This window comes from Trachypithecus francoisi, unplaced genomic scaffold (assembly GCF_009764315.1).
Source record: "Trachypithecus francoisi isolate TF-2019V2 unplaced genomic scaffold, Tfra_2.0 Contig00090, whole genome shotgun sequence".
Taxonomy (NCBI): Eukaryota; Metazoa; Chordata; class Mammalia; order Primates; family Cercopithecidae; genus Trachypithecus; species Trachypithecus francoisi.
Window position 1 is genome coordinate 546,119 of NW_022680471.1, and position 14,482 is coordinate 560,600.

Here is a 14,482-nt window from a genome sequence, read left to right on the forward strand (position 1 = left end):
CCTGGCAGTGACTGGAGGCCTCCAGGGTCCCCTCCTGCCAGGATCCTCTTGACTCTGTGTTGTTTTCTTGGCTCACCCACCCCCATTCCCAACGCCAGGCGTGAACTTCAACCCGGAGCACTGCAGCCCCAATGGCACCGACCCCTACAAACCCAAGTGCCCCGAGAGTGACGTGACACAGCAGAGGCCCGCCTTCCCCGAGTGGCTGACGGTCCTCCTGCTCTGCCTCTACCTGCTCTTCACCAACATCCTGCTGCTCAACCTCCTCATCGCCATGTTCAAGTGAGCGCCTGGGTGGGGCTGGCGGGTGGGCGGCGTTCCTCGGCTGCAGTGGCCAAGCTGTCTCCGGGGTCTTCTGGACAGGGTGGATGGCTGGTGCACAGAGGCGCCTCACTGATATCCTGGTGGAGCCTGCACAGCCACTCTCCGTGGTCACTGCTGCGTCTGTTGAGCTGGCGTGGGTCTGTCCTTGTGGCTGCTGGGGACCCGCGGTGCTGCGGATGGATCCACATGGGCCTGCGCTCATGGCGCAGGTGTGGAGGCAGCGTCCTCCCGCGGGGCAGGGATGTTGGTGTCGGCCTCGTTCCTTTTGCACAGGAGCAGCCTTATTCATGAGCTCACTGCCCTACCTGGGGAGCGTGCCGCGGCCGCTGCTGCTTAGTGCTGTCCCCTCACCACTCCGAGGGCTCTGCCTGTGTCTCCCTGTGACTGAGCAAAAGGGCTCACTGCCTGATGTGCAGGAAGCCAATGCTATGACACCAGGTTTTTAAGAAAAGAAAAGCTTTTCTTCTAGGCCAACCCACAAGGAGACGGGGTGCAGTTCACGTCTGTCCCCCCGCGCTGGCTTTAATGCAGTGTTTCTATTGGGGAAGGTTCGGGGGTGGGTTCTTGGATTAATAGGTGGCTGGTGGAAGACAAGGGGGGTCTGGAAAGTTGTGTCTGCTCATGGGTCTCGTGTGCACATCTGGGCGGAGTTACCGGGACCCCGGGGTGGAAACTCGGGCTGTGGCGTCAGCAAGATTGGGCCGTGCAGACTCCAGCTGGCCACGTTGATTCCAGCTGACCTCAGCCAGTTCTAAAAGCTCCTGCGAGCGAGTCTCAGCATCCCAGCAGGTGGTTTCTTTTCCTGTCTGCCATCTGTAAGTGTGAGCATTTCTGTTAGTTGCTGGGTTCTTTAGCTCTTTGGGGCCGGTTCCCCAGCCCTAGACCCGTTCCTGCTGCCCCCACCGTGTGCCTCCGAGGGCGCTGGCTCTGTGGCGCCTTCCCCTGAGCTCTGATCCATCTGTGGACGGCTCCGTGTCCGCCCTCCCGCGCCATTAGGGGCTTCTTCATCTGCCCGTCTTCGTGTGCTTGGCTGGTTTTGTGGGTTTGCACACACGTGTCCACCTCCTCTGGGCCTGGTGTTTGTGGTATCTGTGGCAGGTTGAATAACAGCCCCAGGGATGTCCACACTCTAACCCTGTGGCTATGGGGCCTTATATGACAAAAGGGACTGGGAGGATGGGGTTAAGTGGAGGATCCTGAGATGGGAAATTATCCGGGCTTATCTGCATGGGCCCGACATCATCACGAGGGGCCGTGGAAGACAGAGGCAGAGCAGGAACGTGACGATGGAAATGGGCATTGAGGGGAGGTGAGACCCCCGGCCCAGGAATGCTGGTGGCCCCTGGAAGGTAGAAAAGGCAAGGCATGGAGGCCCCTGACGGACAGGAGGAGCACAGCCTTGCTGAACCTTGGTTTTAGCCCCGTGAGGCTCCTGGCCTCCAGGACTGAGAGAAGAGTCTGATTGCTTTAAGCTGCCAAGGCAGTGGCGGTTCACTACAGCAGCATGAGGAGACTCATGCAGTGGCTGTTTCTTCTCTTTGGAAATGTCTAGCATTTTCTTTAAATCCTTAGTGTCTTGAAGCATGCAGTCTTATCATAGAACTTTTGGAATATTATTTGCTACTGTTGCTTTTGAAACAAGAAGGACAAAATAGGTGGCTGTCCATCCAGCCCCTGGTGGACGTGGTCCTCTGGGGTTGCGTCTCTGATCAGCAGCTGTGGGCCCCAGGCTTTGGGGGTTCCAGTTTGCTCTTGCAGGTTTTGAACTTAGAACAAATTAAATGCTGAGGACCTCACACCAGAGGCAGCATAAAAAGAACTCCAGGGAACCAGGAGGCCACGCAGAATGAAAGCACAGGTGTTTGGGGTCCTGGTGGGCCCCTGGGTTGGCTTTGGGGGTTTGGTGGCCAATTCCTGGCCCTGACAGTGGAGCTGAGGAGCCCAGCATGGATGCGGAACCGTCATGGCCCACAGAAAGCCCAGTCTCCCTATGCTGCCCCCATAATTCAGAAAGCCTCCCAGGCCCTCAGAGCCCTTCCCAACCTCTGCAGACAGGCCCTGTGCTATCCAGGACTCTGAAAATCCTTTTGTTCCTGGTTTTGTTAGGAACCAACCGTTTCTCTTCTTGTTTCATTGGCTAAGCTGCTGAGGTTGCCACCTTTTGCTTTCACATGGGTTCTGAACATTGAGAGAACCTGAGCATGGGCCAGGACTGTCATCTCGAGGCCAAGGGGCTGGTGGCAGGACACCGTCCCTGCAGCAAGTATGGCACCCACACTGCTGGCTCCCGTTGCACAGGGCTCTGTTACCCTGAGACACACCCAGGAGGCCCCTGCAGCCCTGCCCCTTCCACATGCACCTCTGGGGGGTCTGGCTCTGGTGCTTGTCAGAATCTGCAGATCAACTCTTAGAGTTCAATGCCAGACAGTGTCTGTCTCCTGATAAACATCTACTTTGTGTCATTTACCAGTGAGGCTTATAAAATCAAAAGTCTGCGTGCTTCTCCTTTTTTTTTGCCTTGGTTCCCAGGAAGTCTGGAATTGTGAGGTCTGTGGGCTGAGTTCTGTGCCTGGAGCTGGCCTGCTCTCTGTGGCATCAGAGTGGGCACGCAGGTGTGGCTCTACTCTCTTTGGTATCAGAGTGGGCACATGGTGTGGCTCTGCTCTCTGTGGCATCAGAGTGGGCACGCAGGCATGGCTCTGCTCTCTGTGGCATCAGGGTGGGCATGCGGGTGTGGCTCTACTCTTTGTGGTATCAGAGTGGGCACACGGTGTGGCTCTGCTCTCTGTGGCATCAGAGTGGGCACGCGGGCAGTGAGAGGGGTCTGTTCCAGGTAAACACCCTGACCTCGAGATGTCACTCTCTCCTCTCTGACAGCTACACCTTCCAGCAGGTGCAGGAGCACACGGACCAGATCTGGAAGTTCCAGCGTCATGACCTGATTGAGGAGTACCACAGCCGCCCCGCCGCACCACCCCCCTTCATCCTCCTCAGCCACCTGCAGCTCTTCATCAAGAGGGTGATCCTGAAGACTCCGGCCAAGAGGCACAAGCAGCTCAGTACGTCAGTCTCAGTGCTTCTCCTGACTCTCCTGGCCGCCCGGGTGCAGAGGGGGTGGAGATGGCGTGGCAGCTCTGCCCAGAACCCTGGACGCTCGGCAGGCCTGCAGGCCACTCAGGCCGCTCCCCTTCTGCTGGCCTTGAGCAAGTGGTGGGGACCGAGCCCAGAGGCTCCCTTGGGGCAGGAGTGCGGAGGGCTCTTCCTGCCACTCAGGACCGACCCCCGGGTGGGTCAGGGCTTCAGGGCCCACCGTCCTGAGGATTCCAGATCCCCTGGTCTGTCCTTCCACCCTGACAGAGAACAAACTGGAGAAGAACGAGGAGGCGGCCCTGCTCTCCTGGGAGATCTACCTGAAGGAGAACTACCTGCAGAATCAGCAGTTCCAGCAAAAGCAGAGGCCCGAGCAGAAGATTGAGGACATCAGCAATAAGTACGGGGCTGGGACGGGCCTGGGGGCGGGAAGCCTCTAGAGGACCTCCTGCAGGTCCACAGGCACCATGAGTACATGTTCCACGTGGGGAGGCCCAGCAATGCCTCACTGGCGAGGGAACGCTGTATCCCGTGGCCCCTGCAATGCTGCAGGCATCTGGGCCTGTGCCCGCAGCTGACCCAGGGCCCTCTGGGGTCCTTAGGAAGGCTGGGACCCACAGGGCGCAGGGTCAGAGGCTGGGAGGGAAGCCTCGGCGGCTGGAGGAGGGGCAGGTTGGCCCACAGGAGCCGGCTTGGAGGCCTGGGGGGATGTGCACATGGGGTCCAGGCTGGTTTGGGGGTGGTTTGCTCTGTGAGCTTGTTGGTGCACAGCCTTACTGTAGCTTCTGCAGCCCAGCCCTTGAGGTCAGCCACGTAGCTTCTGCAGGGCCTCGGCAGCCCAGCCCTTGAGGTCAGCCACGTAGCTTCTGCAGGGCCTCAGCAGCCCAGCCCTTGAGGTCAGCCACGCTCAGCACCATCCTCCCTCTCGGCTCCTCCCACGTTGCTTCTTTCCAGGGCGCGAGGTCAGTGTTGGGGGAAAATCTTTCTGCTCCCTTCTCTCCACTGCCAGCCCTTTGGCCCTGCTAAGTGTCAGCAGGGCCTAATGGCCCAGCAGTGGGCAGCAGGAAGGGCTGTTCCCAGTGTCCTGCTCTCAGTGTGCGTCTCCCCATGGCATGAGAGGAGGAGGGGGAAACGGCCACAGTGCCACCTAGTTACGGCAGTATGGAGGCTCCTATAGTCACAAGCAGGGGCATCCTGAAACTGGCAGGGGATGGCCAAGACTGTGGGCTCTGGACAGACCAGGCCAAGTGCCCTCCACCTTAGAGATAGGTATGTACTCCTGCCTTTCCATACCTCCCTAGCCTTGTCTGTAAGATGGAGACACGATAGTCCCTGTCGACACCTTGGAGTTATTTCCAGAATACAGTGGGGTCCTGACTGTAAAGAATTGAGCACATATGCTTGAACCATAGCCAGGGCTCTGCTAACGTGGCCTGGTGCTTTTATTGTCACTTTTACTTACGAGTAGTGGTAGTGGTGGTGGTGGTAGCAATGGTAATGATGGTGGCTGCGATGGTGGTGGTGGGGTGATGGTGGTGATGGTAGTAGTTGTGATGGTGGTGATGGTGGTGATGGTGATGATGGTAGTAGTTGTGATGGTGGTGATGGTGGTGGTAGTGGTGATGGTGGTAGGGACGATGCTGGTGATGGTGGTGTTGATGGTGGTGGTTGTATTAGTCTGTTTTCATGCTGTTAAAGACATACCTGAGACTGGGAAGAAAAAGAGGTTTAATGGACTCAGTTCCACATGGCTGGGGAGGCCTCACAATCATGGCAGAAGGCAAGGAGGAGCAAGTCACATCTTACATGGATTGTGGCAGGCAAAGAGACAGAACTTGCGCAGGGGAACTCCTCTTTATAAAACCACTAGATCTCATGAGACTTACTCAGTATATGAGAACCGCATGAGAAAGACCCGCCCCCATGATTCAATTACCTCCTAATGGATCCTTCCCACAACACATGGAAATTGTGGGAGATACAATTCAAGACGAGATTTGGGTGGGGACAGAGCCCAACCGTATCATTCTGCTCCTGCCCCCTCCCAAATCTCATGTCCTCACATTTCAAAACCAATCATACCTTCCCAACAGTCCCCCAAAGCCTCAACTCATTTCAGCATTAACCCAAAAGTCCACAGTCCAAAGTCTCATCTGAGACAAGGCAAGTCCCTTCCACCTATGAGCCGGTAAAATCAAAAGCAAGCTAGTTACTTCCTAAATACAGTGGGGGTACAGGCATTAGGTAAATACGTCCATTCCAAATGGGAAAAATTGGCCAAAACAAAGGGGCTCAGGGCCCCTGCAAGTCTAAAATCCAGTGGGGCAGTCAGATCTTACAGCTCTACAATGATCTCTTTTGACTCCACGTGTCACATTGAAGTCACGCTGATGCAAGAGCTAGGCTCCCATTTTGAGCAGCTCCACCTTTGTGGCTTTGCAGGGCACAGCCTCCCTCCAAGCTGCTTTCATGGGCTGGCATTGAGTGCCTGTGGCTTTTCCAGGTGCACGGTGCAAGCTGTCGGTGGAGCTACCATTCTGGGGTCTGAAGGACAGTGGCCCTCTTCTCACAGCTCCACTAGGCAGTGCCCCAGTAGGGCCTCTGTGTGGGGGCTCTGACCCCACGTTTCCCTTCTGCACTGCCCTCGCAGAGGTTCTTCATGAGGGCCCCGCCTCAGTAGCAAACTCCTGCCTGGACACCCAGGCATTTCCATACATCCTCTGAAATCTAGGCGGAGGTTCCCAAACCTCAATTCTTGACTTCTGTGTACCTGCAGGCTCAATATCACATGGAAGCTGCCAAGGCTTGGGGCTTGCACCCTCTGAAGCAACAGCCCAAGCTGTACCTTGGCCCCTTTTAGTCACAGCTGGAGTGGCTGGGATGCAGGGCAACAAGTCCCTAAACTACACACAGCATGGGGACCCTGGGCCCGGCCCATGGGTCTTCCCTAAGCCTCTGGGCCTGTGATTGGAGGGGCTGCTGTGAAGACCTCTGACATGCCCTGGAGACATTTCCCCCATTGTCTTGGGGATTAACATTTGGCTTCTTGCTATTTGTGCAAATTTCTGCAGCTGGCTTGAATTTCTCCTCAGAAAATGGGATTTTCTATCCCGTTGTCAGGCTGCAAATTTTACAAACTTTTATGTTCTGCTTCCCTTATAAAACTGAATGCCTTTAATAGCACCCAAGTCACCTCTTGAATACTTTGCCACTTAGAAATTTATTCTGCCAGATACCCTAAATCATCTCTCTCTCAAGTTCAAACTTCCACAGATCTCTAAGGTGGAGGCAAAATGCCACCAGTCTCTTTGCTAAAACATAGCAAGAGTCACCTCTGCTCCAGTTCCCAACAAGTTCCTCATCTCCATCTGAGGCCACCTCAGCCTGGACCTTATTGTTCATGTTAAAATCAGCTTTTTGGCCAAAGCCATTCAATAAGTCTCTAGGAAGTTCCAAACTTTCCCACATGTTCCTGTTTTCTGAGCCCTCCAAACTGTTCCAACCTCTGCCTGTTACCTAGTTCCAAAGTTGCTTCCACATTTTCAGGTATCTTTTCAGCAGCACTCCACTCTACTGGTACCAATTTACTGTATTAATCCATTTTCACACTGCTGATAAAAACATACCTGAGACTGGGAAGAAAAAGAGGTTTAATGGATTCACAGTTCCACATGGCTGGGGAGGTCTCACAATCATGGCAGAGGGCAAGGAGGAGCAAGTCACATCTTACGTGGATGGCGGCAGGCAGAGAGAGAACTTGTACAGGAGAACTCCTCTTTTTAAAACCATCAGATCTCATGAGATGTATTCACTACCACGAGAACAGCACAAGAAAGACCCACCCCCAAGGTTCAGTTACCTCCCACTGGGTCCCTCCCATGACACATGGGAATTATGAGAGTTACAATTCAAGGTGAGATTTGGGTGGGGACGCAGCCAAATTATATCAGTAGTGGTGATGGTGAAGATGGTGATGACGGTATTGGTGATGATGGTAATATAGTGGTGGTGAAGGTGATGGTGGTGATGGTGATGGTAGTGGTTGTGCTGGTAGTAGTGATGGTGGTGGTAGTAGTGATGGCTGTGTGTAGTTTAGGGAGTGTGTAGTTTAGGTAGTGATAGTAGTGGTGGTGAAGGTGATGGTGGTGATGGTGATGGTAGTGGGTGTGCAGGTAGTAGTGATGGTAGTGGTAATGGTGATGATGGTGATGGTAGTGGTGGTGGTGGTGATGGTGGTGGTGATGATGGTGATTGTGATGGTCATGATGGTAATGGTGATGATGATGGTGATGGTGGTGGGTAATGGTGATGGTGGTAGTGGTGATGATGGTGATGGTGGTGGTGGTGGTGATGGTGATTATGATGGTTGTGATGGTAATGGTGGTGATGGTGATCGTGGTGGTGGTAGTGATGGTCATGGTGATGGTCATGGTGATGGTGGTGATGGTGATGGTATTGGTATTGGTTGTGCTGGTGGTGGTGGTAGTGGTGATGGTGTTGATGGTAGTGGTGATGGTGGTGATGGTGATGGTAGTGATGGTAGTGGTTGTGCTGGTAATGGTGGTGGTGGTGGTGATGTTAGTGATGATGGTGGTGGTGATGGTGATGGTGGTAGTGATGGTGATATGACAATGGTGATTTTGATGGTTGTAATGGAAATGGTGGTGATGGTAGTAGTGGTGATGGTAGCAGTGGTGATGGTGGTATTGATGGTAGTGATGATGGTGCTTCTGATGGTGGTAATGGTGGTGGCAGTGATGGTAGTGGTGGTGGTAATGATGGTAGTGGTGGTGCTGGTGGTGGTGGTGATGGTGGTGGTGATGATGGTGATTGTGATGGTCATGATGGTAATGGTGGTGATGGTGATGGTGGTGGTGGTGGTGGTGATGGTGGTGATGGTGGTGGTGGTGATGATGGTGATGGTGGTGGTGGTGTGATGGTGATTATGATGGTTGTGATGGTAATGGTGGTGATGGTGATCGTGGTGGTGGTAGTGATGGTCATGGTGATGGTCATGGTGATGGTGGTGATGGTGATGGTATTGGTATTGGTTGTGCTGGTGGTGGTGGTAGTGGTGATGGTGTTGATGGTAGTGGTGATGGTGGTGATGGTGATGGTAGTGATGGTAGTGGTTGTGCTGGTAATGGTGGTGGTGGTGGTGATGTTAGTGATGATGGTGGTGGTGATGGTGATGGTGGTAGTGATGGTGATATGACAATGGTGATTTTGATGGTTGTAATGGAAATGGTGGTGATGGTAGTAGTGGTGATGGTAGCAGTGGTGATGGTGGTATTGATGGTAGTGATGATGGTGCTTCTGATGGTGGTAATGGTGGTGGCAGTGATGGTAGTGGTGGTGGTAATGATGGTAGTGGTGGTGCTGGTGGTGGTGGTGATGATGGTGGATGTGATGATAGTAATGTTGATGGTGATTATGATGGCAATGGTAATGATGATGGTGACAATGTGAGGACCTTAATGAACTAGCTGATGTCAAAGCCCCTTCTAGCTCCCATTCGGAGTGAATGGTGCCCTGTTTGCTTGAGTCTGGGCACGATGACTTCCAGTTGAGCCCTTGGCATGCTCTTTGCCTAGAACAGTCTTCTCCCAGAGAGAGTTAGGACTTGCTGTCTCTCTCTCTTCAGGCCTCACTTCATTGGAGGGCCTTTCCTGCCCTCCACCCACCCTGTCCCCATACCCTGTCTTTCTGGAATCTGGATGTTGGTTGGTTGGCTGGTAGGTTTGTGGGTTGGGTCATGTCTACCAGCCAGGCTCCATGTAAGAGTAGGAACAGAGTCCCACACGTTCCCCATAGGATCGTGGGATGTAGAGCAGGCCCAGTGCCTAGAAGGCACTTAGCAAATCCTATGCAGTTCTGGAACTGCTGCTAGTTCCTGGCCTGGCAGGGTTGCAGGAGGCTGGGGTCTCTGGTCTCCAGGCCTGCTCGGCCTGACGTTTGGCTCTGATGGTCCACTTATAGAGGAGAGACCTGGGGCCACGCAGTGCCCTGAGAACCTTCTCTTACTTGCTCTGGACAAGCACAGCTTTGATGGATGGCCTCATCTGGGACATCTGACTTTGAGCAGTGGCCATGCCCAGGGCCCAGATGCTGGGGAAAGGTGCTTGGGAGAGTTTCTGAAAGGCGGCCTCTGCATGTCAGGATGAAGCTGAAAGGCCACAGCTCTGCTGACGACCAACATAGTCAGGGCTGGAATACAATGGCTGGCATGTGTTAAGGGCTCACTGAGGACCACGCCCTTCACCTGCATCTTCTCTCTCAACCCTTTTGCAGAGGGAGGTATTTTTCCTTCCACTTTTACCCACAAGGAAGTGGAGGCCCAGGAAAGTGAGAGAGGTGGCTCAGCATCCACCACTGGCCAGCGGTGTGGCCTGGAATGCAGGCCCCAGCAATTTTGCAGCCTCCTGCCTTAAGGGAGTGGGTTGGGCCCCAAATGAATCAGTCCCAGGCTGGGTGTGGTGGCTCACGCCTGTAATCCTAGCACTTTGGGAGGCCCAAGTGGGTGGATCGTGAGGTCAGGAGATCAAGACCATCCTGGTTAACATGGTAAAACCCCCATCTCTACTAAAAATACAAAAATTAGCCAGATGTGGTGGCGTGTGCTTGTAATCCCAGCTACTTGGGAGGCTGAGGCAGGAGAATGGCTTGAACGCAGGAGGCAGAGGTTGCAGTGAGCTGGGATCGTGCTGCTGCACTCCAGCCTGGGCAACAGAGCAAGACTCTACCTCAAAAAACAATTTAGTCCCAAACGCTGCTCAGCTCCTGCCCTATCCCAGATGTCTTAAAGCTCAGAGTCGGTCTGCTGCCTATTCCCAGCCTGGGTGCTCAGTGGAAGTTGGGCGCCTCCAGTTATTTTCTGAGGTTGAAAAAACTTAACTAAAATATAAATTTTCAGGCCAGGCGCAGTCGCTCACGCTTGTAATCCCAGCACTTTGGGAGGCTGAGGTGGGAGGATTGCTTGAGCCCAGGAGTTCAAGACCAACCTAGGCAACATAGTGAGACCCCCTGTCTCTACAAAAAATAAAAATAACAATTAGCCAGGCATGGTGGCTCATGCCTGTGATCCCAGCTACTCAGGAGGCCATGGTGGGAGGATTTCTTGTGGCCAAAAGAAATTTCTTGAGATCAGCCTGCGCAACGTAGTGAGATGCCATCTCTACAAAAAAAAAAAAAAAAAAAAGTAGCTGGATGTGGTGGTGTACTTGGGGTCACAGAGTCCCAGCTGCTCAGGAGGCTGAGGCCAGGGGTTCGAGGCTGCCTGGGTGATAGGGCAAGACCCTGACTGATGCGTATTTGTGTGTCAGTGGCAGTTTTCCCAAGATGAGCCTGCAGAAGGTATTTCGCTGGGCCGCTGGCTGGTGTGCTCACCTGTCACTCCCATTGGTCAGCAGCTCTGGCTCATCCGCAGAGGGGCCTGGGACAGAAGCTGATGTGCTTCAGTCGACCCGATCTTGCAGAACACGGGCTCCAGGGAAAGTGAGGAAAGAGCTCCTCGGCCCTCACCAAGGGCCCTAACCTGGTCACTGACCCTTCGTGGGTCCAGTGAGGAAGCCAGGGACCCGGGAGGCGAATGAGCGTGGGGTGCCATAACCTTGCAGCACTGAGGTGAGCTGAGTTCACCAAAGCTCCTCGCCCACAGAGCGGGGCTGGAGCTTTGGGGGTCAAGGACAAGCTCTGTCTGCAAATCTGGACAGTTTCTGCATCTCATGGTGGTGGAATCACGCGGGTCCGAGAAGGCTCCAGTAACCACCCTCGCATGTTTGCAAGGCTGTCTGGGAAAACACGGCAGGTGCAGTTAAGCGGCTTTTGTGGGATTAAGCAAAATGCAGTGTGGGTGAAAGGAGACTCCCAGGCCCGGCGTGAAATCATTTTCTTCCCTTTCCCTAGATAACTGTTTAAAGTGGGACATATCCTCAGAAAATTTCTGTGTTACTAAAATAGTTGCTCAATGTATTATAAGAATATCACTTGCAGTGGGCGCAAGGAAGTGAGGGAGCCCAGGGGAGAGCGTATGAGAGCTGGAGACTCGTGTTTGGCCACAGAGTTATTTTAACCATAAACACAGCAGGCCAAGGCTGGATGAAGCAAAATAAGATAGAAACCAAATATTTCCAGAATAATAGTGCCACTCCACACCCCACAAAATAAGACAGAAACCAAACTCCCCAGCAACAGCACCACACCACATCCCCACAAAATACGACAGAAACTAAACATCCCCAGAACAGCAGTGCCTCTCCACATCACCCCCACAACAAAATCAACCTCTGCTGTGCCCAGAGGAAGTTTCATTGTTTGTGACCTGTCACCTGGCCCGCCCTCAGTTCGCTCACCTGCCCCCTCTCCTGGGACGGACAGGCTGCCAGAGCTTGCCGTGTGAGCCTCGGCTGTCCGTCTGCTGGGACGTCTTTCCCTTTGGGGCCCTGGGCCGTTTGGTTCTATGGGAGAAATGCATGTTAGAAATAGTTTCATGTTAAGAGGAAGCAAAGACTGATGCAGGGCCGTCTGCAGTGCGGTGTGGCGTTCCCGGGGCCCCAAGGCCTGGTGTGCATCCAGCTCGGCTGCCTCCTCTTTCAGGGTTGACGCCATGGTGGACCTGCTGGACCTGGACCCACTGAAGAGGTCGGGCTCCATGGAGCAGAGGTTGGCCTCCCTGGAGGAGCAGGTGGGTCCGAGGTCCAGGCCTCTGTTCAGGAGGTGGCGCTGTTGGGCCTGGTGGGCGGCTCTGCCATGTGGTGGCACCGAGTAGGGCTCTGAGAAGCGATGGTGAGGAGGAGGCCAGAACGTCAGGGCAGCCGTTCCCAGCTGGAAGAGGTGCCCTGTGTGTCCTGCAGAAAACCCTGCCTGAGCGTTTCTGTGACTGAGCTGCTCCTGTGTGCACTGAGGCCTCTGTGGCTGGGCTGTGCTCCTGGCTGCTCCCAGGAAACAGTGTTGGTCCTTCCCGGCCTCTGAGCCCTGGAGAGGCCATGAGACCGAGGTGGGGAGGACTTAGAGATGGCCTGTGAGGGTCTGCCCGCCCATCCCATCAACGTCCACCAGCTAGGCCGGGCCGTGCTTTCCAGCGACAGCCCCTGAGGCCACGGCAGCCTCTGTGGTCAGGGCTGAGCCCTGTGGATGGCTCAGCCACCCAGTGCTGCTGCTCCCAGCCGCTCTGTGGCGCAGGGCTGGGCCCTGTGCTCCTGGGGCATCCACCATCCACCAGTCCTGTCTGCTGTACCCAGAGGTCTGCCCAGGCCACCCTCTTCCCCAGTCTAGGCCTTGCTGGGACCCCTGACAGGGTGCCCAGCTCTGAGCCACATGGGTGAGATACGTCCTGCTGTCCCCTGTGGGGGCTGCATCAGCCTCTGGGGAGGCTCGTCCTGGGAGGTGCAGGGACCCTGGAAACCTCTGGCTTTGGCGGCCTGTGACCTCTCCCTGTGGTGGAGAATTGCCTGGCTGCAGCTTCATGCTGGCTGCATCCTCTGACTTGTCCAGTCCAGTGACAGTCCCACTGTTGTATCTCTTGGGCAGGCTGCATCATCAGATGTGTGACTTGGCAGCCCCCGAGGGAAGCTGGGTGGGCCCGGGGCAGCATCCTGGCTGGCTTGGTGGCTGCCTGGGGAGGAGGCGGTGTCTCACTTTCAAAGTGTGCAGGGGCTGGGTGACAGGGGTGGGGCTCCTGGCTGGGGGAGTGAGGTCTCGGTGGGCAGTAGGATGTGTACCATACATGTGGGTGGTAGGTGCTCAATGTGTCTTGGACCGCACCTTCCAGGTGGCCCAGACGGCCCGAGCCCTGCACTGGATTGTGAAGACACTGAGGGCCGGCGGCTTCGGCTCGGAGGTGGACGTCCCCACTCTGGGTGAGTGGGTGGCCAGGCCAGCAGCTGGTCTTCACCTGCCTATGTTCTTTTGGGTCTGGGGTCAGTTGGGAGGAGAGGCAGCTGGCGGGGCTCTGGCCAGGAGGAAGGCACTGGCTGGAGCCTGTTCCCAGGCCTGGCAGGGCCAGTGCCCTCAGGAACTCAGCCCACCCACCAATGCCGGTGCCGAGGCCCTGCCGGATCTCTGACCTGACCAGGTTCCTGGATGTGCATGGGGAAGCCTGGCCTGCTGTGCCCTGAGCTCCCCACATACCCTGCTGCAGAGTCAGGGGTGCGAGCCAGGCAGCTGCAGACTGTGTCTGAACCTGGTCAGGTGGGCTGAGCGACGAGAAGCAAAGTCTGTTTGCCAGAATTTGCAGGTGGCTATGAAATGGACATAAGTAGCCTTCCTTGGGCCACTGAGTTTCGCTGGTCCCCAAGGAGCACATTTCTCTCAGTAACTGCACTGTGAGTTTAGCTCATTACTGAGGTCCCTGATTGCCGCTGCACAAAGGGGCAGGTGCCGGCAGGGACATTGCCCTGACCTCTGACGGCCATCCTCCCTGGGGGCCCTGCTCACTTCAGAGCTGGTGTTCAACCTGCATGGCCATTTGGGCTTGGGGAGGTGGTGGAGCCCAGATGTTTTGGCAGAAGGACCACAGAGGAAGTCCCTGTCCTGCGGGTGGGCACCTGAGCCTGGGCTCTGCCTTACATCACGGTTTCCTGACTGTCTCCAGCCTCCCAGAAGGCCATGGAGGAGCCAGATACTGAGCTAGGAGGTGGGAAGAAGATGGAAGAGCCAGGCGACAGCTACCACGTGAATGCCCGGCACCTCCTCTATCCCAACTGCCCCATCACGCGCTTCCCCGTGCCCAACGAGAAGGTGCCCTGGGAGGTGAGCGCCTGCCTGAGCCCAACCAGGCAGAGTGGCCGGGCCCCTGGGGAGGCGAGGGCAGCCCTGTCCCCATCCATCTGGTGTTAATCCTGGCTCCCGGCCACTGCAGCCACAGGGGGATCTGTATGTCTGGCAGCCCCTGTTTGACATTTGAGGAAACTGAGGCACAGAGGAGTCAAATCACAGGGGCCCCCCCAGCCCGAGGTGGTGGAGGGGCCTCGGGGGGCACACTGACCCCCACAGAGCTCGAGGCTCAGGCTCCTCTCATGACCATCCTGGGGCTCAGCCTCACTGGCCCCATTCCCTCAGGTCATGCCCT

The 14,482-nt window shown here is 55.5% G+C and overlaps 1 protein-coding gene across 8 annotated transcripts in view; it reads left to right on the top strand.

Annotated features, from left to right (window-relative positions):
* TRPM2 (transient receptor potential cation channel subfamily M member 2) overlaps positions 1-14,482 on the top strand; it is an 88,019-nt gene that overhangs the window by 58,042 nt on the left and 15,495 nt on the right. For 5 of the 8 annotated variants that reach the window (XR_004441613.1, XM_033230219.1, XM_033230310.1 and 2 more), the window contains 6 exons: positions 99-282; positions 3,202-3,383; positions 3,682-3,814; positions 12,010-12,097; positions 13,184-13,271; positions 14,006-14,163. Coding sequence is in view for 7 of the 8 variants with exons in the window: in XM_033230219.1 (XP_033086110.1) it covers positions 99-282; positions 3,202-3,383; positions 3,682-3,814; positions 12,010-12,097; positions 13,184-13,271; positions 14,006-14,163 (833 nt within the window). In the remaining variant the exon portion in view is untranslated. Of the gene's footprint in view, positions 1-98; positions 283-3,201; positions 3,384-3,681; positions 3,815-11,071; positions 11,222-12,009; positions 12,098-13,183; positions 13,272-14,005; positions 14,164-14,482 lie in introns of all 8 variants that reach the window. The other 3 variants (XM_033230797.1, XM_033230402.1, XM_033230497.1) reach the window with 3 other exon arrangements.